Source organism: Empidonax traillii, unplaced genomic scaffold, assembly GCF_003031625.1.
Source record: "Empidonax traillii isolate 1590-97213 ecotype Southwest subspecies unplaced genomic scaffold, ASM303162v1 scaffold967:size223382, whole genome shotgun sequence".
Taxonomy (NCBI): domain Eukaryota; kingdom Metazoa; phylum Chordata; class Aves; order Passeriformes; family Tyrannidae; genus Empidonax; species Empidonax traillii.
The window spans coordinates 85,542-110,968 of NW_020956160.1; the positions used below are offsets into that span (position 1 = coordinate 85,542).

General features: G+C 38.3%; 1 protein-coding gene across 1 annotated transcript in view; it reads right to left on the reverse strand.

The window, feature by feature from the left end:
- The window catches only part of LOC114067796 (partitioning defective 3 homolog), a gene marked incomplete at its 3' end in the record, with an annotated part of 210,313 nt that overhangs the window by 79,758 nt on the left and 105,128 nt on the right, over positions 1-25,427 (reverse strand). Inside the window, exon 3 of the mRNA XM_027903476.1 lies at positions 19,464-19,644. Coding sequence (XP_027759277.1) covers positions 19,464-19,644 — 181 coding nt within the window. The remainder of the gene's footprint in view (positions 1-19,463; positions 19,645-25,427) is intronic.

The window sequence follows — 25,427 nt, forward strand, 5'->3', positions numbered from 1 at the left end:
ACATGAGTGGGGAATAAGAAGCTCCAACTTCTGCACAACATGCTGAAAACTTCTCATTAACTCTTAAGGTTAAAGGTCCCTTTCTGGTAAAAGTCTGGTGTTCCCAGTAGCCAAATAGTGAGTAAGAAAATTCAGACCATACTAGAAGTTGTTGTTTAAATTATTCAGATAATACCCACAATGGGACAATAAAACAGAACACCTGCTGTTCTCCAAGGGATGACAGACCAGCAGATATCCTTAATTCTTCTTCTTTTCTAGAAATAAATATCCCTTTATTGTTTAAAACCATGTCTAGTGAGCACTAGTAGACTAGCTGCTGCCTGAAGCATGTGCAAAGTTTAGCATTCCTACCTATTTTTATAAAGTCCAGTACAACAACAGGGAACCTAAATTGTTTTCTTCTGGAAAAGAAGAACATTTTCTACACCTTGGAAAAACTTTGGCAACATATTTTTTCTTTTTTCTTTTTTCTTTTTATTCTGCACTGCACCCCACACACACCCTTTTTTTTTTTTTTTTCCCCCTCCTCTCTTTCCTCTCTGGAAATACGCAGTTACTCTGCGTGCCTAATTACATGCCTCTCACTCCATTTTTTTATTTCACATTGCCATGGCTGAAGGGAGTAAAAAATTATTCCTAAAAGTTCAAAATGAAGAATAAACAAATAGAAAGAGCTTCAGCTGAGGTTCAAAAGGAAATCTCACTACACGAAAGACAGTTCATGAATTTTTGGATCAATGACTTTTCATGCTTGCAGTTGCCAAATTTCCATAGAATTTGTGATTGGTTCTAGCCCAGAGATGAAGATCATATTTCTTAGTGGAGAAACAGCTTTAGCCAGAACTAACAGAAGATATTTACTGAAATACTATGGTATACACTTCATGCCAGAATTTGTCAGGTTCCCAGCAGCTAACTCTTCCAAGCTGTCTCCACAGCACAAGGCTCCCTCCTTGTCTCATCCTAGAATGTGCTACAATAATTTCAAGAATCTGCATGCAGAGAGGGAACATGAGGTGGACAAATTTTATTTTACAAGATCTATTAATATTTTTAATTATTATGATTATTATTCATTTTATGCTATTAAGGAATTCTCATTCTGCTTCATTCTTCACTGAAGATTAATAAGGTATTTATTGTTCTGCAGACCAAAATGTATTGATACATTGAAATGAGAAAAAGAGGGGACTGCCAGCATATATTACTTGGTCCTCTTCCATTAGCATGAACAATTTGAGACTGTAGCTTGAACATGAGGAATCTCAACAGATTCAAACAAAAATCAATAGCCCAGGACAGGTTATCCTGGAAATGCCCTGCAAGTAATCAGCTGGACAAGAGTACTCGACAAAACCTGTCACACCCTCTGCATTTTCCACTAAATAGAAGAAAAATGCTGGCAACTGAATGCCTCCTTCTGCATCTGAACCCAGTCAAGCGCCTTGTGCTACTACCACAAACACCTCACTGTGCTCCAAGGTCTCCCTGTAGAAAGATAACAAGTTCATAAAATCTCTGCTGAGGATGGACATAAGGAAAACACAGAAAACAAAGGAACTATAGTTGCACTAATCCACATGAGGCCATGGCCAGTGCTGCCTCGCGTGTGGGCTGGTGGACAGAGTACTCACCTCCCTGAATGCCACACATCCAGACGCAGCCCCTGCAGGCCAAGGCTACCATGAAAAAATATATACAGGAGTAAAGAAGGAACATGGAAGGGTCAGTCTATATTCAAGTATTCAAGAGATGCAAAGGAGGAGATGCCTTTCTGGATAAGTGCCCAAGCTGTACTGGGAAGCCACAGTCAGGATGTAAAGGACAGCTGTGAGAGCATTTATGGTGTCCAGTCCTCAGCATTCACGGGCTTCGCCTACACACCCTGTAGCTGTGTATCCTTAAGATGCTCCTGCTAAAACCAAAACCAAATTACACCATAATAATATTTTTTAGCTGAAGTTAGTTCCTCACAAAGGCTCTGTGAAATGCAATTCAGATATTTTCCACTCCTCAAAAGAAAGTTATCTTGCATAACAAAGAAAGCCACAGGAGAAGAGAGCCATCTCCTGTACTGATGGAGCTATTTCTTTAGCCCACCTGAGAGAAATGGATTTTAGGGACCAAGTCTTGCTATAGTCATTTTATATTCTATTAGAATTTAGAAAGCTTTCTAGTACTAAGACCTCCCCAGCATAATAATTTTTCAATCCATGCATCCTTAGGAGGTTTATACACAGAACCTGGGCATTCACAGAATAAACACAGAATAAACAACTGCGAGTAGAACATCCATAGCTCTCACAGATCATTGACTTCTCTGCAGTGTGCACCTCACAGTCAATGTGCTTCCAGCAGGAACCACCTCTGTTTTTTTAAGTACTTAGTTAAAAATCTAAAAATTATCTCTGAGCAATTTTCTCTTATATTTTGTCAAACTACACTATTTTTACATTAAATATGGAGTTCTGACTAAATACTACTTTACTGTTTAATGAAAGTCACTATTTTTAGTTTCATGTAAAATAAGAAACCAGAAAAATCAGTTATTATTGTTTAGCTACCTATGTTCATGCAATCCCTGAAGGCAGGGTATTTTGGTAACTATATGAGAGCTAGAGTATTTAATAATTCATATGAGATGTCAAAAATCTACTACAGTAAATAACAGCTAATATACTTACCCATCACTACAAATACAAAAGATATCTAACACAGAGAGCCCTCACGCAGCTGTTTTTTTAAAGTCAGTCCAAAACAAAATTAAATTTATATTTGTACAGACACACATTAGTTTTAGTTGGCATTTTGTCTGTACAGACACTGAAACAGTATCTTCTGTATCATTCACATAAACACTAAAAATACTTCTTAAATGTTTCTGAAACTAAATAGCTTTCTGAGAACAAGTTCGTTACTTCGTGTTCTTCTCTGGAATTTGTAGAACTATTTTAAAAGTTATTAATTCATAACATAGTTCATTTTATTTGTCTCAGATGAGATTCTGATTTATGTATTTTTCAAGCATTTGAAAATACTTCCAAAGGATGTTTAACACTCATAGACTCAAGTTCAAACTCAGGAGGAGAAAAAACTGGTCAAGTAACACATACAAAATGCAAACCTCCTCAAAAAGGTTAAAAAGGGAGACAAGATTTCACATATGTGGGAAATCAAGTCTGAATCTTAATAATGGAGGATGTTCCCTCCTCTCCACAACAGAACATTTCCAATAGAGGGGCTTTTCTTTATCATGCAAATGCCAGCAAGAGGAAAGGACAGTAATGGAGAAACAACTCTGGGATGCAGGTACTACAAAACACCTTGCTGCTGGACAGGGGAGCAGGTTGGACTGTTCCTTATTCCGTGCCCAGCACCAATCACCCCTCACTCACCTCCCCCAGTTTTTTTATCAGCTCTTGGAATACAACCATCATGGTACCTTTTGTGTGATTACTATGGCAATTCTAATGTAGGGCAAATTGAGATAAACCAAACAGGTATATTTGCTTTTTCTAAGATGACCAAAATCATTTGTGCAAAGCAAGGTTGCTCTCATGTTCCTAAGAAGCCTTTTGGTTATTTTAATTAGGAATACTGGACTAAAACCACCTATCAAGTGTAATAGTTTTTAGCTGTTTCCACATAGCTGAAGAGTAAAGCAGTTAAACATCTCTAAGAGCTTTGCTTGTCCTTTTCAGCAGCAGCATCTCAGCAGGGCTGGAAAGCAGCTACACTGAGAGAAGAGAGAAACAAAACTGCCTAAGCCCACACTCATTCATATGTCCACACTCTTTATTCCTGGCTGGCACAGGGACAGTGTTGGGATATTGGCCCCTCAGCCTGCTAACTCCAGGACAAAGGGAGAGACGGAGATCATGAGACAAGGATGCTCAGCACATCATAACCTACATGCAGGTACATAACACACCCCACTGGGTCACTGAATCCCACTGTCACAGACACCCCCATCAAACAGTCCCTACCAGCACCCTTTTCTAATCACAGATGGTTTGCAGCTCTTGTCCCTGTGCACACTTTTGCTTTAGGAAGTCCTGTGACGCAGCCAGAGAGGACAGAGAGCCACCTTTTCATTAAATGGTCCTTCACAACCACCTTCCTGAGGGGTTTTAACAATTTTGTTTCCCTTTTCACAGCAGAGGAAAAGGACAGACCTGGACATCACATGCTTTTAATTACATTCTTGTGGGACTCACCTAGAGATGACTGAAGTAGCATAAGCTTAATCCACAAAAATATAATATTAAGTTCTTTAACAAAATACACTTTTGCAGATTTGTAAGAAAAAAAAACAACCTTCCTGGTCCAGACTGGAGGATAAAAGTCTTTGCATGAACAAAACAAACATAAAAATTCTTGGATCAAAATTCACTCAGCAGCATGAGGCTGAAAAAATTTTCCTGCTGATTTACTGCACGGCAGTTTGCCTTTCCAAAGAGCGATCTAACATCAGCGTGAGGACAGCAAGAGGGAAAATTGCTGCCTAAGTGGCAGGTTTGTTATTGTTTGACATTTCTAAAGAGTTCACTAGAAACTTCTAAAAGGAGCATCTTTAATTCCCTGAAATTAATGATAATCGGCCAAGTGAATGGAGAACAATTATGAGGAAAATTGAATGCTTCCAAATGCCAATTTGCTGTATATCCTGAATTAATATTGCATAAGCATTTCTAGTCTCTTTGCTGTAAAAGCAAAGGAATAAAAACCTAGGCCCACAGGCAGTCTTGCATGCCTCTCCTCACAGAATTCTGTATCATCATTTTTGCATTTTATAATCATATTTAGCATTTATGTGGTGACTTAAATATTTAACCTATTTTTCCTTCAAAAAAAAACCCCAAAAAACCAAAAAACAACTGTAAGGTAAACTGTCCTCTGCAGTGAATGTTCAGCAATAAGCAGTCACACCACAACAGCATGGAGCCTCTAATACAGCCAGAGAAATAAGCTGGTTTTTCCTTCTAATTAAGTCAGAGCACACTTGAAGCCATTGTTGTAAAATACAGTCTTGGGAATTTTTTGTGATAAAGCTACACCAGCAGTCGGTCATGAAGTACAGTGAAGAGAATAAATACTCCAGGAAGAAAAGGGCTAAAAATGTCCATTCTTTTTTAGTTGAGACCAAACAGATCAGTTTCTGTTAAAGGGCCAAGAAAGTATAAATAGTTAATGAAGAATTTTTATCAGCCTCACTTTCCTGGGTAGCAGCTGAGTTGCCAGCCAGCCCCCACAGGAGAACACAACCAGTCCAAGCCATGGTGACTGAACCAAATACTGTCCATCCTCATAAGTCTGCACTTGGTCTGCACTAAGGAGGAGCTGAATCAAAAAACAAAAGCAAAAAACTTTTAAAGTGAATTTTCTCATTTTTATCCTAAAAGAAACAAAAACACACACAAAACAACGACAAAAAAACACCAAATAAACACATTCCACCTACAAACAAAGAGGGGCATGAATGAATGAGAAACCCAATTGCTGCTGGAGGGTTTGCAGGAGCGTAGGGTGTTACAGCAATCTGGCCAGAGAAAGGAGCTGTGGCAGACAGGATGGGAAGATAGCAGAACCAGCTGGAATGGATACTGTAAACAAGGAGAGAGGGTAAAGCTGGAAAAACTGCAGCAAGAGAAAGCATTAAGAAAAAAAATACAGAAGAATCTTAAATGAGAAAAGCACAAGTCCAAGTATGCAAAGAATCATTCGCTACACACACTGCAGCAATACTGCGAGACTCCAAACAAGACTCATAACTCAAATCCTGAAGACACCCTGTGATCATCCTGTCAAACACCTATATAAGCCCAGGTACACCATGCAATAATGTCTGCATTTAGTCTTTTAACTTCTGTTGGAAATACAGAAAAATATTGACTTTAATTTCAAGACTTCAGGAGACAGAGAATCCATCAAAGCCCCAGGACTGTCATTTTTAAAGCTCTGCAATTCAGTGAATGTCTTCTGTGTCTGAGACATCTACAGTTTGTGTTTCAGGAAAGGTAATTCAAAATGTCATCGTGCACTTATACAAATCTAAGATTACACACTACCATTTTTCATTTTGTGATTAACTTTTGAGAAATAACAAAAGTGTAATCATACGAGATTATCCTTCCTTTTCATGTCTTTAACTTTATTTTTGTTTTTTTCTTCAGTTTCTGGCATGGACTAGGTCTCAGGTTCTACCAAGAATTTTGCAAAGAGAAAGAAAGGGTGAGAGGGAGGGCAGCAGAAACCTAGAAACCTACTCACTTTCTCTCTCAGAGTCATATATCATTTACATGGGTCCTGGGGTAATTGTTTATACAGCAAAGTAACATCAAGGAAACAGTTATGTATTTTTATTTGTCCCCAGGGAGGTAAGCATTCCCTGCCACTAGCTCCTTCCCCCCACCCCGCCACCACTTTTCTGATCCATGCTTCTTTGTTCTTTAATTTTTCATGCCTTCTCTTTTCCATTCTCCTTCTGTTTCTGATCACAGGCTGATACGAAATGGTTGTCTCCTTTCTAAAATTTCCATGAGGCATCAAGTTAACCCAGATGCACCGGGTTCTCAATCTGGAAGTCAGCAAATGGAAACAGAAGGAAGGAGCATCAAGTCACCAGCTACCCTCCTCTCGAGTTAAAGCCTCATCCTCATCACACGTGCTGAGCATCTCACGTTCTGCAGCTTGATAACTACAGGCAGAAAGCACAGAGCACACGAAGAGCCTCCATCAGCAGCCCTACCTTTGACATTTCCTCACTTTTCATTGTTCAAAAGTGACCCTTTAGGTGTCTTAAAAGCAAATGACAGAAAAAATTGTGGGGGAAAAAAATCAAGGAAGGAAACACAGAGTAAACTATTTATATTGCAGTGGAAGTAATAAAATAGTTATGACTGAAATGAAACGAATGTATTTAATTTGGCTGGTCAAGAGGAAAATAAAACTGAATTAAGCAGAGGTATCTCTGAGTGAAAATTACCATGCATCGAGCTAAAACTATCACTTTAGATCTTCCAAGGTAAGATCAAGGAAACACTATTTTTTACCCGTTAAATATACAAACACTTAAAAAAAAAAAAAAAAGGAAAGGAAATGTGAAAAAAGCCTCACAAGTACAGCTTTCATTACAAAAGCCACCCCTTTTGATACAGCATAGGATGAATTACTGGATTTAATTGCTTACTAAATTTATAAAATGCTGTAAAAAACGTGTGGTCAGCGAAATGCCTTCCTCCCACAGAGGTCTGAAACTCTGATCCTTTCCAAGGAAATTCTAACTATGTACCAATCTTATCTGCTTTCATACAGAAAACACTGAAAATCTTCTGTCATAGAACTCAAGACATCTGCCAGATCTGAGGGGCACAAAGTAGAGAAAAATACAACATTGATTCACAAGGACTCAGTGCCTGTTAAACACAACTGGATTTGCAGAAAAACCTTGAAAGCATATGCACTCAGAAAATATTTGAAACATCTGGCAAAACTTCGATGAGGGGAGGGTGGAATACAAGCCCATAACACGAGAATGAATTAAAATACCTCATTAAAAATATTTTTCACTCTTAGTAAAACATTCTGACTTTGAAAAAGAAAAATGGAAACGAATGGAGCAAAATCCTAGCCCTGGGAGAATTCAGAAACTGAAGCCAGTACACAGCACATACAGCACTGCACAAATTGCTCTGTGTGAGTGAAGTTGATGTACTGCCTTGAGGCTTTGAGGAGTAATTTAATATTCAATTCATCCCATAATAGGAATCCCATGCAAAGAATTCACATCCACAAAATCATTCTGGTAAAATGCAGAATGAAGACAACTCCTAGAAGCTTGCTTGTACACCAGAAGTCACACCAGGTAAACAGCACATTAATAGCAGTATTACAATGCTATCCTGAACTCACAGCCACTGAGACTGTAAGAATTCTAATACAACAGGGAAATTACATGCACAAGCACTGAGCTCCTCCAGGAGCTCCCACCACCGTGTGTGTGCACATGCTGGAGCAAGAAGGCTGCGGGGTCCGAGCCCAGCAAAGCTCCCATTGCCCTGAGCGCCATTCCCCTGCCTGGGGCCTAGGACACACTGCAGGCAGCGATGACCTACTCCCCTCAGCAAACCCACAGCCTGCAGCCCCTGGGAGGGCAGCTGCTCGCTCCCAGCACCACTGAGGACATGGCTGAAGCAGGCACTGTTCTGGCACTCCCATATTTCATGGGCTCTCGGGGTTTGCTGCCACCACGACCTACCGCTGCATAGAGGAGCTGCCAAGAAACTTCACACACAGTTTAGGATGAACTCTTTGGCTAACACAAGAAACAGGCAGCCCAAGGTGCAATAAACAAATACCTATGAGTATTCTCAGCTGCAGTTTCACTGAGGTTTTTTCACCCTTCACTTTTTGGTCGATAGGTTTTCAAACAGTTCAGTTTTGTCCTCCTTCTCTCCATTACTGCTTAAACAGGGCTTCTTCTCCTCCTCCTCAGGCTCCTGGAGCCAGCACCCTGGCAGTGACCATCTCCCTGAGCCTTCAGCCACACGTCCTGCACTCCTGGTCACTGCTGAAGCACAAACTAGAAATAATATCTCAGTACCAGCACTAACTGCAAACAAAATTTCCCCTACCCTTTATGGGTGAATGAAGTGAAAATACATATTACACTGTAATGTTATGTTTTAAGCAACACAACAAAGAGCTAAGGGAAGGCAGGATTATGGGAAGACTTTGCCCATTCGTGTTGTATTACTTTAAAGATGAACTTAAAACAGAGGTAGAGATAAATCATCTACATGTACAACACTCACAGAAATATTGCTTGCTATGTCAACCTAGAGCAGTAACTTTATTCACTCACTTAATGGATATTTCTCATGGATAAATGTCACACATTTCATTTGACAAAGCAGTTCCATATTTTTTTCACTGCAGTACTCGTAGTAAGCCCTTCATTTTTATTTATTTTTCCATGAGTCAAGAGCCAAACTAAAATTTTAAATAAAACGTGAAGAGACTTTACAATGCAAGACCCTGCAGATGGAAATCATTGTAAAAGTCAGGAAGTTCTTGACCTAAAATCCCTCTATCATCTAATAAAGGCCTTAAACATCAGAGCTGAAAATGTGTTGGAACAGAGGAAGCTAACGTCATTTTTATCTTTGGTGGAGAAAGCTTTCATATGCAGAAAACCTCCAAAAAGCCCAAAAGAGGAGAGAACGAGTCAGGACTCACCAAAAACACTGAAAGGCTAATTTGTATATTACATAGTGCTGGTTAACAAGGCACATGTGTTCATTCTCTAACTTGTCAGAAACTGGTGAACATAATTTTATTCTTTCATAGTCTAGTAGAAATGAACTGCTAGCGTTGCTTCAAATGTTACTTCATTTGAAAAAGTCTCAGCAGTTATTGTTCACCGTTATTCTGTTTATAAATCTGCAAAAATATTTACTTTAATAGCCTATATTTGAGGGATGCTTCTTTCCCCAGCCACTCATTCAGAGGCTGGAGCATGTACACAAAGAACTTTCCCAAGCCCACAGGGAGCTGGGATACCCTGAGCAGCAGAAAAGTAAGGATGACTGTAATAACACCAAGATGCTGCACAGTGTGTGAGGGAATGGGGTACAGAGACACTCAGCTGTACAGAGCCACGAAGACAACTCAGGTCCTTCAGTGCTCATTAACTCCACATTGTGCTTGTTCCCCCACATTTAGGTTGGCTTTTCACTGCAACATGGTACCTGTTATGCTTTGAGGTCTGAGAATGAGTGCCAAGAAAAGGCACAGCCACCTCTTTGGAGAGATTTACCAGTTTGGGAGCAGTACTATATACAGAGACTAGATACCAGTGTCAGAGCCAAGGCAGATGACACTGCTGGTTTAACTATAAAATGCCATGGAAGTGTCTCTAATTTTACTCTCAAAAAATGCCAACACAGGACTAGTTGCATTTACAACATACTGTCCATGACACAAATATACTTCCCAAACATAATTATGGCTGTGCAGGAACTTCCTGGGGCCATGTAAATTTGTTCTCTGAGTCAAACTGAAAAGTCATTTGCTTTGTAAAATGCCACTTAGCCTTCGGAAGATTTTCTCTTCCAAATCTGCAAATAACCGTTTTTAAGGCAACATCCTACTTCATAATAAAAATTTCTAAAAAAATCTTGCATTAATTTACTTTTATGGTGTGAGTTAAATCACGGGCAGAAGGGGATCCTCAGACATATATTTCAGAACTGGTCAACTCCCATTTCTCTCCTATCAATAGAGATTAGCCAGTGCAACTAGTCTAGGCCACGCTCCATTTCACCCTGAAATAAGCTGTAAAACAGGTCAGACGAACTCACCCTGAAGGTGTCCATTCCTGTCCAGGAATGAGAAACTGGGCTGCCTTGAGCCTTTAGCTCAGATGTAGAACCTCAAGTCTGTTGGTATTAACCTCACCCATCATGTCTGCTTTGAATCAGCTGTGGCCCAGTTATTGCCAAAAGAGTCCCTATTTTAGTTTCAGTTCTGAATATGAGCAGTGTTGTATAGAGAGCTGAATCAAATCCAGCCCCTCGGGATAAGGTTTTAATGGTTGATCAAAGTTTGCTTTGAGAAGCCTTGTCCCTGACTCATGTGCACAATTTTTGGAAGCTAACGCAAGCTTGCTCTTGCTGTCTTTGTACAAGCTTTTACTGTATGCATGAAAGCAGCAGTATAAACCTTTTATCTTAACCTAAGTACCACTTTTGGCTTTCCTTTGTAAACCCACATGGTCCCCAACTCCCTACCCACACATACAATCACTTCCCCTTTCTGTAAATTCAGAACTATTGACAGAATTAATTACCTAAATCCATAACAGAGGCAAGAAATACAGACCTGGAAAACAGCCCAAGTTCACATTCACTCCAACCCCAAACAGGCAAGCTCTGGCATCAGCCTGTGTAGTAAAAGCCCCCACGAGCGAGGCGGCAGCTGTGTCACGAAGGTGGACCCCCTCTGTCCCCAGAGCATCACAAAAGGGCAGATGACAGGTCCCACCTTCAGATAGTTAGGGACACTGAGCTACACTGAGCCAAACTGAGCTGTGCCAGCAGGAAAGTAGGTGGTGGGCTCATGCCTCATCTCAGTTCAAACCAGGTTCATCTGCTGAAGCCAAGCTTGTCATTTCTGTGGCATCCAGTGCCAGGGGTTAAAAAGAGGAAAGTTCTTCCAAATACATATGCTTTATTCTCATCTGAAATGCTTAATCTGTCCCTAACATGAACCCACAGCAGTTCTGAAGCCTGCGCTTGTCTTACTTACATAATTCATTTAAGATTTACAACAAGAGATGGGTGGGAGAAAGAACAAATTTTATCTCTTTTTAAAGTAGGAAATAAGGCAGTAAATTAATGGAAAGTTATTTCTCACCCACTCCTTTATTTCAGGATCGTGTTTCAGTCCTTTTAAGTGTATGAGAAAGTAAATAAAAAACAAACTAAAAAACAAGCCTATTCAACTAGCAGCCATCTGTCCCTGCTTCATCCTCTTCAAAAGAACATGTCAAAAGACATAGAATTTAAAGCAACTTTTTCCCAGTAATCACCCAAAGAGATGGACTATCTCCAAAATACAACCCCATCTGAAAACAAAGAGTATGTGAGTTCATGTGCTTCAAATGTAATAAGGAAGGCAGCAAGAAGATCCCTTATGAATTACAAACAAAAGCAAGCAACAATACTCACACTGAAGTAAATATCTAGCCTAATAAAGGATATACTTTAAGTGTAATATCTTACAGCCTTGGGCTTGTGGTCAAAAATATCCACGTTTGTTGCAGGGTGAGCAATGCACTGGTTGATGCACTGAACACAGGGTAACTCTACAGAGAGTACAGCACAGAGCCCCCAGTACCATAACATTCTTCACTAGCCCTAAAACAACCTTCCCGTAAGACCTGCCGGCTTAGGACAGAGCGAATAATTAAGTATATTTGACAAAATCTGCGTCCTCTCCTGTTGGTAAATTGTCTGTAAGCAATTTATGTCAGTTGCCAACTGGCCCCCCACCATTGCTGTTGCCTCAAAGCAAAGCAAAACACCATTGGGATACCAGTTACTGTTGCAGACTGGTGGTTTTGGATATTAAGGATGCCTTGAAGCATAGTGTTCTATCACATTTCGGAATGAGTACCTATAAATACTGCATAAGGTTTTTAGAAGCTGTTGGAGGAAAAAATGTAGTATGTACACATTCCTTCATAAAGTAGAAAATTTCACAGGGTGGTTGTCTGCATTGTGAAAAAGTATTCCCTAATCATTTCAGATTCATGTTTCTTTGCTTCTACTGTGCTCCTTCTTATTTGTTTACAATGAAATTACAAGAAATAGATGAGCAATCAAGAAATTATCTATTGAAATAGTTATTACACCTATTGATACATGTGTGAGGACAGAACTCTTTAAAGAAACAACTAGCTTTATCACAGTGGTATTAAACCCATGATACCAAAATACAGCAGACTTGAGAGGCTACACTGTAATGTCTGATTGGGTAGAATGGCATAACATCTTTGTATACACAAAAACACAGTTCCCTTTAGGGAAAAAGTTATCTTTCACTTAAAGAAGGGGAAAATAAAACCCTGCAACACCACCAACACCGCATTATTGAAATATTGTATTGAAATATTGTATTGAAATATTCTCAGAATACAGTTGTGATTTCCATAATAGCTTGTTTCTCAAGTGCTCATTAAATTTATTCAATATGTCAAATTTAGACTAATATCCAAACCTGACTTCTTAAACTATTCAAATTCAATATTTCACATCTTCATAACCCTTCCTTATTATCTCTCTTGTGCTGTATTCTATAGGTACAGTACAAAACACAACCAGTTACCAGATACAATACTGTATTTTTATTACTCCTCATTATCAGCACTTGTAGATAGAAGTCTTCACCATATGGAATAACTCCTTGAAACGCCCCATGATTACTCAGGTTTCCTCTAGAGAACCCAGTAAGTTCTAAAATTCTGTACTTTATTGGGTTCAGGGATTTTTTTAATTCTACTAGAAGTGTCAGTATTTTGCTCGATGATATACTGAGAAGACTGAAGATATTAAAGGTTAATTTAGAAACCTAAGCAGTTTAAAATCCATTTGTTTTTACAAACGTGTCATGGTCTCATCAGAAACACATGGTTTTTAAACTGCCCAACAATCCCAAATTAACAGCAGAGCACTGAGCTTGGAGAAAACACCAACTGGAGATCACTCAAGTCAGAACTGTGCTGCAGAAAGATCAAATTTAGCCTCATGGAACAAAGTGGCACCTGGTACTGATTTTTGATTCAATAACTCTGGCTTTTAAACAATCACATCCTTGATAGAGCTACAGGGATAAACGCGATAAGAATTCCTGAACCGTGGGAGCACAAGAAGGTGAGGAAACAGACTTCGCTAAATCTTCTCCTCCAGCTCCAGTGCATGAGAAACCTTCCTTATTCAGATGCCAACAGCTTGGTGCAAGCCTCAGTTCGAGGTTCTTTTTGTATTATCCAATAGAATAAACGAAACATAAGAGAACCTGGCAAAGAAGTAAAAGAGGGAATGACAGGAAATCTTTTGGATTTCATTCCCCAAACTTCACTGGAACGACGGACACCTCATGGAAAGCCGACCTGACCCAAAGCTCTGTGGAGCTAGTGGAAAACCTCCCACTGATTTGAGCAAGCATTGCCTGTAAAGCCCTAATCTTTCATTTTAAATGTGGATGACTTTCTCCATATTTTGTAATCAGCTATTTAATCCTAGAGATAACTTGATCTGATAAAGCTCCAAACATCTGGGTTTTGATGAACTCAGCTTTCTCTTCCTCCCTTTTCTAATCTCTTGCTTCCTTAGTTCTTTGACATTTGAAAATTACTTTATTTTTATATACAAAGCTGCGCCGAATAAGGATTCAAAGAGATATAAACCCGAATGAAAAAGTTTCTAATGGCCATATGTTGTAAAGAGTGCTGAAACCATCATCATTTCTGAAGCCAGAACAAATAAAAAATCACCTCTGCAGTTCTTTGCCAACATACTAACATGAAGTGCTCCAAATCTTGAAAACTTATAAATATTAATTAAATTAATTATTAATAAAATAAATTAATTCTCAGAATATGCATTTGGGGCTCTAGATAAATACTTGCATCAAATCAATGAAGTGCCATATTTAAAACAGCAATTTTAAAGTACTTGAAATTCACGCACTTATTTAGGCACTCACTCACACCTTTGAATGGTTTGCTTGGTACTGAATTTTTTGAACACTCAAATTATGAAATTCTTAGGCACACACATTTTTACAATGGACTCAAGAAGCAGCTCACCTTGGTTAAAAACCAACCTGATGGCTTAGCCAGGAACAGGACAGATTGCCACCATCAGCCAGTTGCTATCCTGCCTTAGAGCACAGTGCCAGACTGTGCTCAGCAGCCCACAGAACCTCTGAATCATTCCCACAAATACTGGCTTGCTACATGAGGTATAAACATCTTTTTTAGGCCTATGGGTTACAAAAAATGGCTTTTTCTCAGATAATGCTAACTGTCCTTCTCTAAGCAGACATGAAGACTTGGATTCTTCAATTTTTATCTTTCCTTAACTAAATAACCAATCCTACCAATGCTTCATTAGAGTCTCCAAAGCAACTTACTCTTGCTGCTCTCTTTTGGCTCTCTCCAACTTGTTTAGAATTTCTCCAAGGCTGGCACCACAACTGGCCACTCCAGCTTAAGTCTTCCTGCTCACAACAGTGAGATCACAACAGCATTTGCCTTTGCCCTGTGATGGAAGAGCATAATGCCCAGATGCACTACAATAACGCCATATACTGCCAAGGTCCTTGTTGCAGTACTGTGGACTTTGGTTTCACCAGTATTGCCTTGTAAATTACCTTTTTTTGTCTAGATGCAGTGACTGTGCACATCTCACCATTTTCAAAACAGTTTACAAAATGTATCAAGTCAATGCTGAATTGAAACATTGATATTCAGTGTGCCAGAAACTCCATCTTAGTTTTTTTACGCAATTCTTTATATTCCAGTTCAGATTTATTAAAATACTGAACAGCCCTTAAACTCAGAGAGCCCTCAGGGACTATACTTGATACACTCTACTAATTTGTCAGTGAACAACTAAAAACTACTCAGAAAGCAGAGAGAGACACACAAATTCAAAGACAATCAAGGTCATGAACATCAATATATCAGTGAATTCCCAGTCCAAGTCTGCATGCATGCTCTTACCTGTGAGGAATAAACTTATGCTGAATGCAGGGTAAGAGCAAACTTGCACACAGGGAACCTCAGAGCAACAGCCATGCTGCTGGGTAAACAATGATGTGAAGCTGCAGCAATTTCTTTGCTCCTCTGCACTTCTAGTACATCTTCACAGCCAGCTGTGCACTGACTTCATAATATTCTCATCTAGACCTTTTTTTTTCATAGTCTGCTTCTCTGACCAGCATGTGAAACTGACACTGAGAGTCCCACTAAAATACATGATACGATTCACCTGAGCACATATCTCACTGGAGTGCATGATTTCCACCGAGCTCCTAGTAATTTATAACACTGCTCTGGCCAGTGTCCTGGGAAGATGCTGACCCTCCAGCCTTTAGGAGAACCTTACAATTAGCCCATATCTCATTTTTAAGGAACTGAAGCTCATACTGAAGGCATCCTGAAAATAAAAGCAGCCGCCTCATAAAAGGCAGCTGATCTCTGTCACACTGGCACAGACTAGCTCAATACTAAATCATGCTGGGAAGCTGTACATGCACAATATGCTTGTACACCTGTCTGCTAAATATTTCACCATGACCTTCATTTTTCTTTTACAAATAATAGCTTCAAGAAGCAAATAGTTTAATTTTAATAATTATATTTGGAATCAGAGAATTACAGAGTTCGAATGAGATCTCTGGGTGTCATTAGATCCAATCACTCCACACAGAACAGGACCAGCTAAACCAGGCTCTCCAGGGCCGTGTTCAGTCAAACTGTGTCCATCTCCAAGGACATGGAGGTGCAACAACTTCTCTGAGCAGCTTGTTTTGCTCTCAAGGTGAAAATGGTTTTCCTTATTTCTAACTGGCATTTTCCTTGTTGCAACTTGTATTTGTTGCCTCCAAGTGCCTATGTGAGAAGAATCTGGCTTCATCTTCTCAATACTCTTCCATTAAACAGCCAATGGAAAAAGGATCTCCCAGCATTCTTACTTTACTTTGGGCCAGGGAAAAGAAAAAAAAAAAAGAAAAATAATCAGTTCTCTAAACCTCTCTATCTCTCTTAATATGTTTTCCAAATAACATTATATATTAAAATGTTTTTTAACTGTAACTGCTGAAATATTCAGAGAGACGCGTTACATACAATCACACCAAGACAAATAACCAAGGGTGGTCTTAGCTCTTGAACAAGCTAAATAATTTAAAAGGAAAACAAGACAAAGAGATGACCCTTTTCACAACGTCTCATGCAGCTGGAAAGGGATTTTATTTACAATATTTAAATGCAGTACTGTGAAACAAACAACTTGGTTCATAGGCAGTGCACCCGCTGCTGAACTGTCACTGCCTGACATCCTGTCTTATCTGCCAAATTGCTCATTAGGTTTGGCAATTTTCACCTGCGCCTCCAGTTTATATTTCAGCAGGGAATAAACATCAGTCTGCTCTAACAATCTTCTGCAGTGAGCTTCCAACCTCTTCCCAGAAAGCATGCAGGCACAACACAAAAAATGCCTTGTGTACTGGCTTCTTAGAAAAAAAATGCAGCTCAAGTCATGAAATACAACAAGAGGAAGTTTAACTTCGGTAATAGAAAAGCAGTAAAAAAGAAAGACCTAGATAAGTAACATAAATAAATCAACTGCTTGTGTCGATGAATTGTGTTTTCACAGTACAAAAAAACACAGGGGGTATGGGCCAGCCTCATTTTTGTTTCCATGTTTGTATGGGAAGATTCAACTTGACACAACCCCCCCACACACACAACGTGCAAAGTACAGGCTGTGTTTGTGCATGGGAAAAGACGGACTCCAGATGAATATTACTTTTCCAGCTGGACCTGATCTAGCTAACCTTTCCCTTGCTGGGAGAGGAGGGATGGCGTGATCTATAAACAAACAAAAGGGGTAGCATGGCAACCAGAACAAAGAGAGGAAGATCTCAGCAGGCCCTTAAGCCCCAGCCTAAAGCACTGAGATGCTGCCTCGAACAGAGCCCGCTCCGGACCCCGCGGGTGCAGGTGAGTGGCAGCAGGATGGCACAGAGCTCTGCTCCTGCGAGCGCACTGCCACGGAACAGAGCCCAGCTCGCGAGCAAAAAGCACCAGAGATGTAAAACAAAACGTCTAAAATGCTATAAACCAATTTCAGACGGAATACTGTTTTTCATTTGTTAGAAGTAAAATATTCACCGCCAACCCTGCAATTAGCTAGAAAATTACAATAATTACAGCAATTTTGTATCCCATCTCCAATCCAATTAATAGATATATGACCTTGTCAACATGTAATAATCAGGATCTGCATCTACCGCAAAACTGGATGGGTTTTATTTGCTGAATAGAACTTACACAGTAAGAAGATAATTATTTGAAATACTGAGAATACCATTTGTATGCTATGCTTCACTTCACAAGTTATAAAGGAAATACAATAAGGATAGCATTTCCATTTTCAATGTATATTTAAATGAAATTCTTGAAATAGGTATGTTTAATATGGGATAATATTACTGGACTGCGGTTCTAAGACCGTAGTTTGAAATATTTAGAATCAAAATATTTCTAATTGTCAGCATTTAAAAAAAGAATTAACTAGATAGGAGAACACCTCTGATTTCTGATAACATATTTATGACTTAAACAATTATGCTTAAACAATTTTATTTTTGCATGCTTTTATAAAAAATGTCAAAGAGCTATAATTCTTACCAACAATTGTAAAAGTCTTCTATATTACTAAAGACCTTTATAATGTAGGGTCTCAAAGCACTTTTTGGTCATTCTGGCAATCAGTGAACTAGTTAAGTATTCCATGTATTTTCCAAAATGACACAAAGACAAGTGAGCTGTCCAGTATCTCACTGAGTTTTATCTGCACTATATGATTTTAATGCACTAACATTCATGTATTGTATAATACACTGGATAATCACACTAAGGAGAAAATATGTATGCATTTGCCTGCTCTAACCCCCCTTAGCTGAGAACCTAGGAGGACAGCTTTTTGGCATATGCATGGAAATGAGATGTGCATTTAACAGTGGCATACTCTAGTGACAGCAAAATGGAAGGGTCCTGAAATTCCAGGATACTTCTTTATTCTACCATTAATCCTTTCCCTAATTTAATTCTGTGTTGCAATGAAGCATAGTTATAGCTTGAAAAGATATGTGTTCAGCTCTATCTAAGCTAATTGTTAAACGTTGTTCCCTTAATTTTACAGAAAACATTCTGGTACAAAACCCCTCAAACTTAATAGACTGGTAACTTTTCCATTTGCATTTTACCTCATTGCTTAAATGCAGATTTTTAAAAGAACACCTACATAAAAGCAATCTCTTGGGTATTACAAACAGTTTTTTAAAACACTGTATCTGTAGAATATTAAAGGATTGATGATACTAACTCCTGCTAAGAATTTTCTGGAGTGGAGTCACTACTTCAGAAGTTCAGTGAGCAAAATGATAGACACTACAGGTAAGAGGTTACAATGCTTTATCCACATTGTCTTCTTTGTGTGGCACTTTTAACAAAAATGGAAATTACAAAGTACTTTTCATTCCATGATTTTTCTTCTTAATAAGCTGAAATACTCCCAGAACCTGTCTGAGCAAGAAATGTGATAGGTAATTCCTACTACATGGTTTTGCAATGAATGTTCACCACATTGAAATAAAGAAAACAAAGGCTTGTTTCTGGCTGTGGTTTTTGTTTTTTAAGAAGTGTATTTTTGCAACACAGTAAATGTACGTTTTAGCAGGTGTTTTTATGGAAAGGTGACAAGCATAACCTAGCAACACTGGCAGGTTCAGTAGAAAGTGCTCCTATCTTTAGTTTCTTTTTACCATTTTCTTCATTAAATGCAATGAAACTGGCAAACTGCAAATTACACTGTGCAGAAACTGCTTTTGGAAATTTTGCTGTGATTTTCCGTGTAAGGACAATTTTAAACTGGCAGCACAGAAGGAGTTTATGGCTCCTAAAAGCAGTTTATAAATAATTTATTAAAACTGAAAAGGTTTGTTTACTTGACTGCAACAAGCATTTATGCAATTTCTCAATTCTGATCAGCTTTCGATAGAGACAGATAATGAATCATTTTCCCAGCGGCATCAATGGGTAATAGCACTTGGCATCTTCGTAAACTTAGATGAAACACGTTGAGACACCGAGAACATTTACTTACTTGCGCGTAGGACTGAAGGGGTGACCTCAATTTCACTTGTTGCTTGGTAAGGCTGAAAAGCCGATGCCGCGTTGGAGCCAAGTTCGCTGCCGAAAATCTCTGGGCTTTGTGTGCCTGTCGAGCTGGCGCTGGTGCCATCACCTCCATGGTGTGGATCTTGCTCATCAAACACAGCCACAAGCTGAAAATGACAATTTAATCTACTGTTAAAAAAAAAACTTTCAGCAACATCAAAGTGCCATTGCAGATCAGCATTTCATCATTTCTTCCCACCAAAGAGCGAGAAATGTCTATCAGCAGAAACTCTGATCAATGCCTAGATCATCAGCCCAAGGAAAGGCAGTCATTAATGGGATACTACAAAGGGTCAACAGCTCTGATGGAACACAGAACTCATCACTGTCAGCCGCAGAAAGAACAGCATCAAGTCAGGAAAGGAAGGGTTGCACCTTCCCCAGCAAACCACTTCATCTCACCCAGTAACGTAGAAACAAATTTGAGTGTGGATCGATGCCTGTTCAATGCAATTTTTCATCTGTGTTTTGGTACCTCTATATGCATCATAACTACAGAGTCAAATTATGAGCAAAACCACAGCTTTATAGAATAAAAACATACAAGAAGAAATTACGTTAATACACACTGAAAGCTACACAAACTACAAAGCTTAGGAAGTGTTATAATCACTAACAGTTATCATCTATTAATCTGCCACCTATTGATCTATTACTTATTAATATGATTTAAGTTGTAGGGTTCTCTTGCAAAATTTCTTCAGTCAAATTTACAGAGATACTCTGTGTTAACTGCAATCAGCTCCTACAAGACAAGTTTGAAATCTCAAGCCAAATTTGAAACTTAGCCTAGTCATCAATTGAATAAAGGTTTACTAAATCTGTGTTCACCACTGAAAGAAAAATAGGAAAAATGTCATGGGGATTTTTGATAAATCTGAGATATTTTTCCCACCGTAAATGAATGTTTTTATTTGAAACAAATAATTTATCCCAATTCATCTTTGGTGACCTACTGAAAGAGATAATGCCAGCTCTTATACACATTTCACTGTAGAACTTAATTTCCAAGATGGAGAAAAAAGTTTTATGGATGACAGCATTCTGCAGCCTGCAAATTAATCTATAATATAATATTTGAAAGACATTTCCAAGAAAGCATTACATTCTTCTGTCCAAATTGGTAGGGTAAATGGAGCAAATCAACTTAAACCTTTGCTAGCCTCTACAAATTGTTTATTCTGTTAGAACAACAGCTAAAACCTTGTGTAACACAAAGGAACAAGAGGTCATTTTCTCTCTCTCTCTGTTTTTTTTTTTTTCTGTGATTTCACCATCATCTTTATCCCAAAGATTTTAATATTATTCCCTTTACTCAAAGCTAACTTACACAAACATCAGTAAAAAAATTTAAACCCACAACTCTAAGTCCCAGTGGAAACCATTTGGCAATTCAGCTTTTGAAAGTACTTTCAGGCATTAACTCTTTTTAATGAGTCATTTTGAAACTACAGAGAGTAGCAAACTTCTGCTGGTAATTCCATATCTAACGCAAATTTAGGTTCTGGCATGCATAAAACAGAAAGGGGAAACTGGTACTGGATAAAGAGTCCATGCTCTCTCCAGTTCTAGTTGAAAAGTAGGGAGCAGCAGGAAAACCAGGCTGCAGCTGCAGACAGCTGGAACATGTTTTTAACATAAAAGTCATTATTTTACACTTGAGAAATCTACACACAAAAGACACTCGAAAACACCAAAATGTCAGTAGCTCAAGAGTATTGGAAAATTAATTTTCTAACACATTGTGAAATATCTGTGCTTACAAAAATATGCTTCTCAAACTTTACTCATAACTCTCTTACTGTTTTATAGCAAGCTAATTACCAATCTCCAGCAACTGAAAATAAATTAATCCTCAAGTGAAGATCTGTAAGGTATTACAACAAAAGACAAACAAAGCATTTATGAATCCTAGGCATGAAACATCAAATCTCCTTCTCTTTTGCATGTCATGTATCAAGATAAATCCCCAAATTACATTCTGTTCCTTTGAGGCTGATTGAAAAATATTGTTCCATGCACACAGCTGCAAATATTTTATAGATATTATATATATGTAAAAAGGTATTTCCATATAAATCTCTATACGTGTTATGTCTTACTGTAAGTTGCCTCCAGCTTTTTGCCTATTCCACACATTCTACAACCTACAGTTTCAGAATATCTAAAAATGAATGTCTCTTATTTCAAGCTTAGCTTTTGATCTTATGTTTTTTTGCAGGTATTCACTGTTTTGACAGCATCAAACCTTCAAAAGGCTTCAGTTCCATTAAAAAGTACACCAAGTTGTAACATTTTTTCATATAACATGAAGAAACACAAGCCATGTTAGTCTTCTCCAAATCTAATTAGCATTAGGAACACAGGTTAGGAAGTTCGTTGTAAAACAGCACTACAATGGTACAACTCATTACTCATAATAAGCTAGAAAGTCTCTGGGACTTGAAGACTTAATGCAAATCAACGCTGTTGAATCTTGATTTCCAGAGCTTGGTATGACACTCTGCAGATGATGAGCTCACAGGAAACAAGGACAGTCGAAACGTCTTACAATGTATTATGGTACCAAGCATTTGCCTCTGATTTCTCCCAAACCCTTTATTTTAATCAAGAGGAGGGGAATTGTGAGGCCCAGAAATCACACCTCAACTACCATCTCTGCAGGAACAAGAAACAAAACCAAAAAAAGTATCCAAAGAGACACATTATGGCAACTTAGAAGGAACCACAGGAGTAGGTCACTGAAGATATGAGGAATCCTCTGGTGCAGGAACCCACAGGGATAAACACTGCTCTATGCCAAGGAAACAAAAGGCCTCTTGGTGAGTCATGTTTAATCACTGAGATGTTTTTAATTTGGCAGAGAATGGAGTACACAACACTAGACCAGATTTTATCAGCTTTAAAGGCAATGGTAAGCCTATGGTATTTTGCTAGGCTTTAGATATCAGATATACAAAGATAGCGGAAAACAAAGATGGCTTTTCTGGAAACATCATTACTGTCAGGAGACCGCTTCTATGCTGATTTTCTTTCTTCTTTAATATGAAATAAATGACTGGAGTTACCCTAACCTTTGAAGAATCACTCTATTATTTCTAATACCTGACATGAGCTGTGCCTTCTCTTTGTTCTCTGTCCTTTAGTTTTAGGTCCCATCACTTGCAGTGACCTGAGAACTCATCATACCATCTAATCTTATGCAGAAGGACTGAACAAACCATAATAACACATGAATAAAGAAAATAGCTTAGATGTTCAATATTAGACCAGTATTAGCTCTTTAAAAGATTTCCACCAAAAAACAGTGAATACTGGAGCCATTTGGGGTTTTGATTGGTTTAACTTTTTTTTTTTTTTTTGAAACTCAGCCCCACAGCCACAGACCAAATATCATATCAACAGTAATAAATAATAACAGTAGTTATTTTAAGTTTTATTCACGCCCTCTTCCATGGGACCTGAACTTGAATGCATCAAAGAATGTGCAAATACGATTTAATAGGTTACAGCGATTTTAACCATGTAAGGTAACAGGACTATTTACATTTTTCAATCACTGAAGCAAAAATCTGGAAATAGAAAATAAAATCAAGTAGCAACAAATTACTTTGCCTTCCCAAAACAAATTTATTAAACGATATGCTTAATTTAGACTGGCATGCTCATATTTCTTATTACAATATGGCAAAAGTAATGGAAAGGGGGCTTTAATACAGATCCACATCATACATCAAGGTAAGCTGGCACAGGAAATATCAATTTGATTAATATAAGAATTTGGTCCCCAGTGCATGCATATATTACTTTTTCAAGAAAAAAAATGTTTCAAATATTCATTAACACATTCAGATATAAAAACAGTGGCTCTGTTCAGATCACAACATATGGAAAGGTTCATTCCATTCAGCAATTAAGAGTACTAAGGAATTAGGAATAAGTTTTTGAATGCTTAATATGCATAAATTAAAATACTTTTCAAGCTCCAGAGTAAGAAATACAAATAATCATGTGTGAATTATCAACAAAAGACAAAAAAAGCAACAACATTCAGTGTTCAACCAACAGTTTTTCTTTTTTTAGAAAAAAAAAGAACTGCAGCAAAACTCAACAATTATCTCAGTTGTAAAAAGCAAATCTATGATCTTTAGTTTATTTAAAGAGGCATGGGGGTTTTCTTATTGCTACCCTTATACTCTGAAGACAAAAACATTACAGGAGTATGATTTAAAAATCACATAACTTGATGCTTTTCTCTTTTGATTGATAAAGACTTTCCATAGCAAACAGAAAAAGAAGGGAGAGCAAAAAAACTTAATTCTTTTTGTTAAATAAACAAGGTTCATCAAGCAAATAGCTTACAGAGAAATTATCCTACAACCTGAGATATCAAAACAAGGTTTTACTGAGGTGTCTTTGGCTCTAGGATAGGAGGAAAGCATTACCAGCCTATCACTGCATTCAGCTCTCTATAACACCATGTTGTACTGAACTAATTGCACTACAACCTTTAGTTCTTTCTGAAAGAGATACCAGGATGAGATTCTCTATTCCTCTGTCTGGGACTCAATGTATCATACTAACCAGGTTATATTTACTTAAATAAATGGAAAGCAAGAAGATTGATTTATTTTAATATTGACATAGCAGCAGCAGTCTGCATTCCAACATTAATTATTACAATTTTCATCTATTCTAAAGTAATTAAGAATTAGTAAACACATATGCAGTCTTAATTAATATACTAGATTAAGTACTTCAATGTTAATTAACTGGATTAAAAAACTATTTGCACCAGCAATGGCTGTTTACATTAAGTACTAAGATCATATAAAACAATTCATCACTATCAAATTGTCCAATCAGATCATCTCTCCCCAGCACAAAAGCACAAAACCAGAAGTCCTCCACTTTACAGAAATTCATAAACCTAGAAATTTTGCTGTATTTTTCCACCACTATGATAAGTAAGATTGTCAAAAAGATCACCTAAATTTTGCATATTCCTAAGTCTTTGTCCAAATTCTGCTAATTCTTTTGTGATATTTATTGATGAATCTGATACTGGCTCATGTGTAGGAACCAGTAATGACTTCAGACTTATTCTACCATTAGTTAGGATTACAGTTCCATTCTGCCAGAAAGACAGCAACTGGTTCTCTGGTTTTCATACCCTCTGAGTTTCACAGAGGCTCTGCACTTCTTATCTGCTCTTTTTAACACTAAGTCAGACTGAAATCACTTATCTTTTTGGATGATTAGGAGCCATTTTAAATATCTGGTTTATTCTCACCAGAAGGACATTTATCAGATAACTTCATACAAGAACATTCCCCATTTTTTCTGCTGTTCAGTGGCCAATTGTTCAGTAGCTGATCTGTCAAGCAACCAGAAGTGTCTGGAGTCCCCTGGCTGAACCATGCACTTCCCCTCCTGGTCTATACAACTTCCAGATGTGATCTTGCCTTTCACAGCTGCTATGGTCTTTTGGCATTTATGCTGCACAACTTCTCCTGCGGGATGGGCATCTGTGGACAAAACCGCCTGTGACACAAGTTGTCATTTTTCTGGTTCTAGAAGAACAGAGAGCATAGCCCTTCTGGGGCAGCTCCAAGTCATGGAGCAGCTCAACCACACACCTCTGGCGAGGCACTCAAGCTGGCAAGGACTCTGGTTCTCAGTTTATGCTTCATAACTGAATTAGCCTTTCCACAGGAGACTTATGGTCCTTGAATATAGAGGTTTTGATGGTCCAAATGAGATTCCAAGTCTAGATTAGCCTCGTCAAAATATCTTCACGTAAAGTAACTACTTCAAGCATTTCCCTTAAACCCAGAGGGTTAAGCCCAGCCCTGTCCTGCAGTCCCAAGGTATAGGTCTCTATCTGCAC